General features: G+C 43.3%; 1 protein-coding gene across 1 annotated transcript; it reads left to right on the forward strand.

The window, feature by feature from the left end:
• The first annotated feature begins 6,016 nt into the window (after window positions 1-6,016).
• LOC119340430 (protein transport protein Sec61 subunit gamma) lies at window positions 6,017-7,427 on the forward strand. Its single transcript, XM_037612338.1, has 3 exons — window positions 6,017-6,282; window positions 6,382-6,497; window positions 7,236-7,427. The coding sequence occupies exons 1-2, from the start codon at window positions 6,189-6,191 to the stop codon at window positions 6,495-6,497; spliced, it is 210 nt and encodes a 69-aa protein (XP_037468235.1). The 5' UTR covers window positions 6,017-6,188; the 3' UTR covers window positions 7,236-7,427.
• Window positions 7,428-9,521: the final 2,094 nt, after the last annotated feature.

Below are 9,521 nucleotides of genomic sequence, written 5' to 3' on the forward strand. Positions count from 1 at the left end.
CCATTTGGAGCTCCATTTTGCTTCCTCTGCTTCCAAGACTACAGGTGCGTACAATTTGAGTTTTAAATGGCAATTTCAGCTGGATCTCATCTCACTAGTAGTAATGTTCTTCGTTCTCTGCTTCCCCTCCTGAATCCTGATCGGCAGCCTAAACTTACACTGCAGGGTTATGGGGGCTGAGGTTGGAGGTCCATTTAGAGCTAGTATTACGTATGTGATCAGCACCTGCATCATCAATATCACGGGTGTCGCGCTCAACGTGAACCAGTTGTAAGATGAATCTGCACAAACAGCATTATTTCCGTACTCGTCCTCTGCTTCTGGTCGTGTGAGTTTTGATTTAGTGGTAGTGTTCTTTTTCTTTTATTAAGTACATGGATGGTGTTAATTTGATTGGTTTAAAATGGTTCGAAGGGTCATATTGTTTTGGTACGACACGTGCCGCGCCGGAGCTCTGGCCAGCACCGTCCGCGGCTCCCAGGTCCACCGATGGCCCGTGAAGATGATGCATCCATGGAATCCTTCTCAACACCATCAAATACAGACGAGGCAGAGCTTTGTAACAGTACCACGGAATCTAAGAAACAAATTCTCTTCTCTTCTTATTTTAGCTTATGGGTGATGCAAATCTTCTCAGCCGGTCACATTCAATTTCCACGATTGAGAAATTGGCCTTGTCCGTTTCGAAAAAAAGAAAAGAAAAAATTGGCCTTGTATGCTCTACTTAAGAAATTAATCGGTTTAAACGGGTGGAGCAAACTGTCCAAAACCAAATTGCACAAATGATTTCGCTTGGATTTAGATGCCGTATGATTTGGTTTATAGAGTAAGCTAAGTGGATTGGTTCTTTTATAGATGAATTAATGGTGTTGTACATGCCAAGCTTACGATTTCTCATGTTCATACCTCACAGTTACACTGACTGGACATGTGTTGGCGGCGATTTAGTCTTCAACAATTTCTCGCTAATGGACAAACAGTTGAGCTGTTTTAAGCTATACATCATTGGGTATGATGCGCTTCATACCAAGGGATCGGAGATGTTTGGTTTCGTGTGTCTGCTGGGGTGCTTCCTTCACTGGTTTGCTATTGCATATCATCTCGTTAGGAATCACAGAACTTGGATCAGGGCCAGAGTAAGATTTACTGAATCATGTACCGCATACTACTTAGATGATGAGTACAATTATAAGTATGTAAAGAACCCGACATCTGAAAAATTAACGCCTTCCGAGTTCATTAGCATACTTGTTTTTTACAGGTTTTGGGCACCGTATTTATATCGGTGGCTGGAGTTTCTTTGCTCTGTTACGGGATGGTAATTTCAAAGGATAATACTTGAAATACCATTGTGGTCCCCGTGATGACCATTGCCTTGGTCTTAATTGACGGTGTTATGCTCACACGTGGTCAGGTATAAGATCTATTTTTGTGTTTCCTCCATGTGAATTGCTTGATAAGGTAGGACATACTGAATTTTATTTCTGACACTTTAAACTTGCGCAACAGATGAAACGGAAGGGAGCCAATGAACACCCGATCCATGATCCGGTCATGAAATCGACCGAGACAGCCATCAGCATCGCTCGATTGGCTGATTTATTAATAGGACGAACACATAAGCCCTGGGAGGCAGAGAATACTCTTCGTCTGGTAACAAAATTATCCACGCGCCCGCTTGTGCGCACTCACTGACTCGCCATCCGTGCTAATTTATGCATGCATTTGTGCTCACAGGTGTGTTGCGGCTTGTCTGTGCTAATCGGAGTTTGCCTGGTTGGCATAATGGTGTACAATTCAGGCATCGTGTCCAAGGTGATTGAACGCTGCACAGAGATCGCTCGAGCTTTCGCTGTGGACGAAGATGGGAATGCAGAGGCAGTGGAACAACATTCAGGTGCTGATGTTGAGCAGGCCGTGCAGGCTTAGGTCCGTGGATTGTTTGGCAGATTTGCTATTTCACATCTAGATGTGAAATAACTATCTCACATCTAAGTCTCTCACCATTGAATTGTTGTGTTTAGAATTCATGGGCGGGTTGATGTCGCGGTTGTCTTGCGTCGTGTTGTCTTGTCCCGCATCGGGCCTGCTTTTTACGTGGGTTGCAGCACATGATGGATGGATCGTTGTCCACGAACTAAAGAGATCCCACCGGGTGGATGCAGTGAGTGGTGTTGTCCATGTGATTTTTTATTCTTTTTATCACGTCTAGTATTTCTTGACTGAGACAAAATCCTGTATATTTAAATCGGTAACAACGGATGGACATTCTAGTTGTGGTTCCGGTTGTGTTTTATGCAGACCTTTTTTGTGTGTGTTTCAGTTGTTACACAATAATTTTTGCATCATACAAATGAATTTGTGTGGTTCAGTTATGACCCCAATTTTCTTTTTTTTTCCTTTTTTTGAGTGTTTTTATATACATTTTAATGTCTTTTTGTTTCTAAATATTGATAGCAACGTTTTTAGTTCTTTTAAGTTTTTCTTTCTTTTCTCTATTTTTCTTTCTATCTATTTTTTATTTTGATTTATTCTTTTCGTGTCTGTTTTATTTCCTTATTTCACTTTCATTTGGTCCATTTTATTTATTTATTTATATTGAATTGGATTTTTTTATATTTTTGTAAAAATACTTTTTATAAAAGTTTGTGCACACCTTTTAAATTCGTGAATATTTTTATGGAAATAGTGCCTCATCTATGTTTGTCGTCTTTTGATTATTTTTTTGCATTTTCCATGCAAGCACTCAATTTCCCACCTCAATGGATTTAATTTTTGTAATTTTGTATTTTTTGTTCTACCTGCAAGTCCATCCTCGACTCACAACTGAGGACCAGTTGCAAGTTCACCCTCGACTCGCAACTGGAGCCCGATCTGTTTTAGTCCCAGTTGCAAGTCCACCCTCGACTCGCAACCGGGGCCCGACTTGTTTCCTCCAAGTTGCAAGTCCACCATTGAGTTCCTACTCGGGCCCGACCTTTTTTCCCCCAATTGATAGTACACCCTCGACTCACAACCGGGGGTCAACCTTTTTTGTCCTGGTTGCAAGTCTATCTTTGACTCAAAACTGAGCCCAATCTTTTTTGTCCCAGTTGCAAGTCCATCCTTGACTCGCAACTAGTGCCGATTTTTTTATCTCAGTTGCAAGTCCATCCTCGACTCGTAACTCGGACCTAATATTTTTTTGTCCGAGTTGCAAGTCCACCCTCGACTCACAACTGGGGGTTAACCTTTTTTGTTCTAGTTGCAAGTCTACCATCGACTCGCAACTGGGCCCAATCTTTTTTGTCCCAGCTGCAAGTCCACCCTTGACTCGCAACTGGGCCCGACCTTTTTTTGTCTTAGTTGCAAGTCCACCCTTGACTCGCAATTCAAACCCAACACTTTTTTTGTCGGAGTTGCAAGTCCACCCTCGACTCGTAACTAGGGCCAACCTTTTTTATCCCAGTTGCAAGTCTACCGTTGACTCGCAACTGGGCCCAATACTTTTTGTCCTAATTACAAGTACACCCTTGACCGGCAACTGGTGCCAAACATTTTTTTGTCTCAGTTGCAAGTCCACCTCGACTCGCAACTTGGACCCAACACTTTTTGGGGTTAACCTTTTTATTCTAGTTGCAAGTCTATCATCGACTCGCAACTGGGCCCAGTCTTTTTTGTCCCAGTTGTAAATCCACCCTTGACTCGCAATTGGGGCCGGACCTTTTTCTGTCTTAGTTGCAAGTCAACCCTCAACTCGCAACTCAGACCCAACACTTTTTTGTTGGAGTTGCAAGTCCACCCTCGACTCGTAACTGGGGCCCAACCCTTTTTTTCCAGTTGCAACCCCACCCTCGGCTCGCAACTAGGGCCTGACCTTCTTTTTGTCCCAGTTGCAAGTCCATCCTCAACTCACAAAATGGGGCCCAAGTTTTTTTTTACCAAATGCATGTCCACCCTTGAATAACAACTGGGGTCTGACCTTTTTTGTCCCAGTTGTAATTTCACCCTCGACTTGCAACTGTGGCCCCGACCTTTTTTGTCCCAGTTGCAAGTCTATCCTCAACTCGCAACCGAGGGCTGATCTTTTTTGTCCTAATTGCAAGTCCATCCTCGACTCGCAACTTGGCACGTAGTTAGTGTTGTCTCACTCGCAAGTCCATCCCTCGACTCGCAACCGGGCCCATAGGTGTTCTTGTCTTCGCGGTTGCAAGTCCACCCTCGACCCGCAACTGGGCATGTAGTAAGTGTTGTCTCACTTGCAAGTCCATCCCTCGACTCACAACTAGGTCCATAGGTGTTATTGTCTTCTCGATAGCAAGCCCACCCCTTGACTCGTAACTTGGCATTTACATCTTCCCAACCTCGTTGCAAGACCATCGACTTGCAAGTGGGCCCATAAATGTTGTTATCGTCTCGGTTGAAAGCCCACCCTTCAAATCTCCTATACACCACTCACTACGGCAAAACGATGATGTTTCGTACAGGGCAAGAAGCGAGCAAATTGCAGATGTGTCGGCCCAAGTAACTAGGATCCGTTTTGTTTGTTTTGTTTTTCTTCATGGGTTTTCCTTGAGCTTTCCTTTCCTTTTTACTTTTTTGTTTTGTTTTGAAAATATTGTTCTTTTTCATTATTTTGTTTCAAAAAGTGTTTGGAATTTGAAAAAAAATCTTTGTTTTTCAAAAAGTGTTTGGGTTTTCCAAAAAAATGTAAAAAAATAGCAAATTAAGATCATGTTTTTCAAAAAAAAAAACCTCACGGGTTTAGAAATTCTGTTTTACAAAAATACTCGAACTTTTGAACGATTTTCCGTTTTTAAAATTTATTCACTAATGCTAATCATATCTAAGTAACTCTTAAGCTTTACAAGTAGTGGACTAGGGGTGACATCATCTTAGACGAGCCCTAGTCACAAAAACTATTCGAAATTTTAAAAATTATATGTGTTTTCATAAATATCCGTCATTTAAAAATTGCTCGCAATTTGCTAAAAAGTTGTCATTTTTTTTCAAAAATTATCTGCTAATCTGAGACGCGCTACTATGTTATTAAAGGTTTCCTGCTTGTAAAATTGCAGTACCATTGATTTGTCGTACTGGTAGAGTTAGTATGAGATACAAGTTTGATTCCTCAGGGGAGCGTTGTGCATGTCTTTTCTTTTTGTCGCTTTAAAACAAAGATGAAGACACAAACAAATAATAGAACGACCTTGTGGGCTCGTCTGTGTGTCTTTTTTGGGCCGCACTAAAAAAAATCAAAGGAACCGAAACAAACGAATAATAGAACAATCTGATGGGCTAGTCTAATGATATGGGATGATGTTATAGTTAGATGTGAGATATTATTTCACATCTAGATGTGACATAGCCGGATCAGTTTCGGATTACTACGTATTTTTTACGTTCATATTCATGCCATATATACGGTGATTTGGACTCCTACCTTGTGATATTGATAGATGATTTGTATACAGCCATTTTATTCGGTAACATCGGTACAAGATGTGATATTGATTTGGAGGCCTATCCTGCTATATTGATCCACGAGTTGCTATGTACTCTCTTTATAAATTAATATAAGAGCGTTTGGATCAAGTCTAGAGTACAAAATAGTGGCAAGATGAACCTTTTGTATGTCACTGTGTTGACTTTTGAATATGGTTGCCATTTTTGCGTCACCATGAACCATTTAATCAATTATTCACTTTCTTTTTATATTACTTACAAGATAAGTACACATCGTCGATTCTTTTTAAACAAAAGGGTATATATACAAGTGGCGACGCCGAAAAAGGATGGCAAACATATCAGGGCACACAGATATACCACAACTTTGATATACCCCGAAAAAGAAATAATTTACCTTATTTTCACACGACTCGTTTGACACCCGTTCTGACATGATTGGCCCATCTGCCAGGGCACACAGCAAGAGGGCTGAGCTATATCTACACGTGTCAGCCTCGGATTGGCCGAGCGACGTGGAAGCTGAGGATAAGCATTCCTCTCCGGCAGTCGAACATTGACAATACTTCCATCCAGGCAGTTCACGCTTTTGTGCAGAAAAAGTTTATAAAAGAAGCCATCCATCCGCGAAACCCACCCGCACAAATCCAAACAGCATTCGCCGTCGGCTTCCACCCTTCCCCTCACGCGCGCGACCTCGTCGTCGTCGGCTCGGAGATCTCGCCTTCCCGCCGGCAGCAGCCATGGACGCCGTGGACTCCGTCGTCGACCCCCTCCGCGAGTTCGCCAAGGACAGCGTCCGCCTCGTCAAGCGCTGCCACAAGCCCGACCGCAAGGGTAAATCCTCAACCGCTGAGCGTCCTCTGCCTCCCGGTCTTTGGATCCGGTTTGTTTCCGTCCAGATCTGACGCCGTTTCTCTCTCCGCGCGTGCGCAGAGTTCACCAAGGTGGCGGCGCGGACGGCGATCGGGTTCGTCGTCATGGGGTTCGTGGGGTTCTTCGTCAAGCTCATCTTCATTCCCATCAACAACATCATCGTCGGCTCCGGCTAGGTATGCCCGCGTCTCTGACCTCGTCTTCTTCTTGCGTGCACGGCTTAGGCTTGGATCCTCTTGTCTCGCGCTGTGATCTGTCGGATCTGCGGTGTGCGCGCCTGCCCCCGTCGATTTTGCGGCTGCAGGCCTGCGAAATTGAGTTCTGTGGTGGGTTTTAGCACATCTTCTTAGGACATTACTGCGATCTGAGCAATATTTAGTAAGCTAGATTTTAGTAGATCTTTTCTTCCTCCAAATAGACCTCCCGATTTCTAGTTTGGTAGGAGAATTCGGGTGAATGGGTAATCAGCTGTGGAGAATTGGGGGTTGACTGTTGACTTTGTGTTTGACCATGTAAATAATCCCACGAGTGCGACCAGACAAATTGAAATTCTGAATGAATTGTTTGTCAGAAGTAATGGGTTGTTTTTACTTTCTACTGTTTTGACTTGATGGTGCTATCCCGAAATTCAATCACCTTTGGTCTGAATATTGGTCTCTACAACTAGGAACAGTAGCTATTTTCAAGAACTGGATGTAATGAGGGTGGCAATCTCTTCCTCCGAAATCTTGACTATGATACTGTGAATTCGGCTGCCCTGGATGACTGTACTTGATTCCTTCATATTGATTCTTTCTTGATGGTTCTGTCCCATTAACAATTGCATGGTCACTTTTCTATCTGGGAATCATGATTGTGTTCTAGATAAACGCAGTATTGAAGCCTTCTGAATGAACCGTTCTGTTTCACTGCAGGTTGGAGAACTACATGATGCGGGGATAGTGCGATGCCGGCAGTTGAGCCTGCGGTGTGTCGAAGTAGGCGCCCAAAGTTTGTTCTGGAGTTGTTGTTAAAGACCTGTTTTGTGAGAAATTGTCACCAGCTTCATCTTCGTAATGAGTATAGATCTTGAAACAGCGAGCCATAAAGTTTATGTTTTGTCATAATTCCCTCGTGGGTGCAAACGTAGATCGCTGATCGCAAGTGCTGATTACCGGTGAGAGTGAGACGCGCACCACTGCCAACTTTCGTAGGCAAAATTGCCACTCTGCTTTCGCTTCCCGGCGACGCCACACTGGCCACATCATCATGGATAATGCCCAACGATGCAAAAAGGACCTGGTAGTTCTCAAAAAGTGTGGAACAAACCATTTACTTATAACACGGTATGGTAAATAATTATTATTTATGTATCATGTAAAGTAATCGTGGTGCAGTAATGTGTACTAATAAGTTCTACTTTACAAATCATAGTGTGGATTTTGTATTAACACAGAGCAGGTACATGCCTATAGGAAAAATATCATACCGAAACCAACATTCAGTGGGAACCGATGAAAACCATGCGAAAACGATGTTCTGAAGTTTAAAAAAAAATCTCAAAATATATGGGATGTTAAGAGGACGATGTTCATTGCCATGCAAAATTTCATGCTCAAACACATTACGGAATGTGAGCTATGAAAAAGAAAAAATCACCATTGGATAGTGCCGAATAATAAAATCACTATTCGTGGCTGAATTTATCTTTTTCATAACTCGCATTCCGTAATGTGTTTTTTACTTGAAATTTCATGTTACAATGGAACATCATCCTCTTAACATCCCTCTTTTTTTCAATTTTTTTGAAACTTTCAAACATGGTTTCCACGGAGTTTTCTTTAAATATTGGTTTTCGTATGATATTCTCCCCATACCTATATACACCACTCATTCTATACTCAAGATATCTGCTTCACTTTACCGAGCAGGTACATGGCCTATATAAACCACATGCACACATGGCATGTACATTTCTTATACGTGTTCTTTTTTCAAAATAATCTTGAACATTTTTTATTTTGAAACTTGTTAAAAATTCAAAAACATTTTTAAAATTTGGGAACATTCTTTAAACTGACATTTTAAGAAAATAAACATGAATATTTTGAACATTTATAGATTCACGAAGTTTATGAAAATTTAGGGGCATTTTTTAAATTCATTATTTGTTTTTCAAATTTGTGAACTTTTGTAAAATTCAGAAACACATTTTCAATTAGCAAACAATTTATAAAAAGTTATGAACAATTTTTAAATTCCATAAAAAAAATCAATATTTTTTTGGAAAATCTTGAACTTTTTATTTAATATGTGAACATTGTTTTAAAACTTCCGCAATAGCTACTTTTTGAACGAAAACTTTGCTCTAAACCGGTCATCCTAGCATCCTATCCAGATAAAATTGAATAATAACTGGACCACTGCGCATTTGTTCACTCACAACGGGCTACGGGCAAGGAAGGTGACGTCATAAATGCATAGTTTTTTCAAGAAACAAGGACTGGGTCGAGTTTCAGGCTAAGATCTACGAAATCCTGACTTAAAAATGCCAAGCCAAGCCCGGGACATTTTTAGCCGAGTAACATGGTAAACAAACATTCCATATTTAAAAACTAAATGAATCATCATAGGACAAGTTAATGAGTCATTACAACTATTTTTTTTAAAAAAATGAGTGTCCCAACGGCTCTCGTGCGTCTGGGCGACCAGGGAGGCGATTCCGCGGGCGCCGGCGGGGGGTTCCCCGTGGTGCCGGCGGAGGAATGGACGGCGGTGCGCCCGGCGGTGGGGCGCGCCCGGTGCTGCGTCTCGCCCGGCGGGAGGCCCCCTGGCTCGTTCCCCTCTGGCAGCTGGTTTTGGGCGTTGGGGGGTGGCGACTTCGACGACGAAGAGGAGGAGGAGCCCGTTCAGGTAAGTGGTCAGGTGAGTGATGGTGATGAGTCGGGGCCGTCGTCGACGTGCTCGGTGGGTGACTTTGTCGCCCGCGCGGAGGAGCTGGGGGGCTCTTTCGTGGCCGGGCGCCGGCGCGCGTTCGCCCCTGGCGGGCGTGGCGGGCGCTGCCTCGCGCCGCGGATCTGGCGACCGCCGAGGGGTGTGGATGCGGGCCCTGAGGGCCGCTCGTGTGCCCTACCGGAGGTGGGGCGCCAGAAGCTGGCGCTGGCTGCGCCGCTTTCGGGCTCGGCAAGCTCGCCGGAGTCGACAGGGGTCGACGCCGGCGG

Source organism: Triticum dicoccoides, chromosome 7B (genome assembly GCF_002162155.2).
Source record: "Triticum dicoccoides isolate Atlit2015 ecotype Zavitan chromosome 7B, WEW_v2.0, whole genome shotgun sequence".
Taxonomy (NCBI): domain Eukaryota; kingdom Viridiplantae; phylum Streptophyta; class Magnoliopsida; order Poales; family Poaceae; genus Triticum; species Triticum dicoccoides.

Coding starts and splice junctions, on each gene's coding strand:
- LOC119340430 (XM_037612338.1), top strand. CDS start 6,189: ATGGACGCCGTGGACTCCGTCGTCGACCCCCTCCGCGAGTTCGCCAAG. Junction 6,283..6,381: donor CCACAAGCCCGACCGCAAGG/GTAAATCCTCAA, acceptor GCGCGTGCGCAG/AGTTCACCAAGGTGGCGGCG.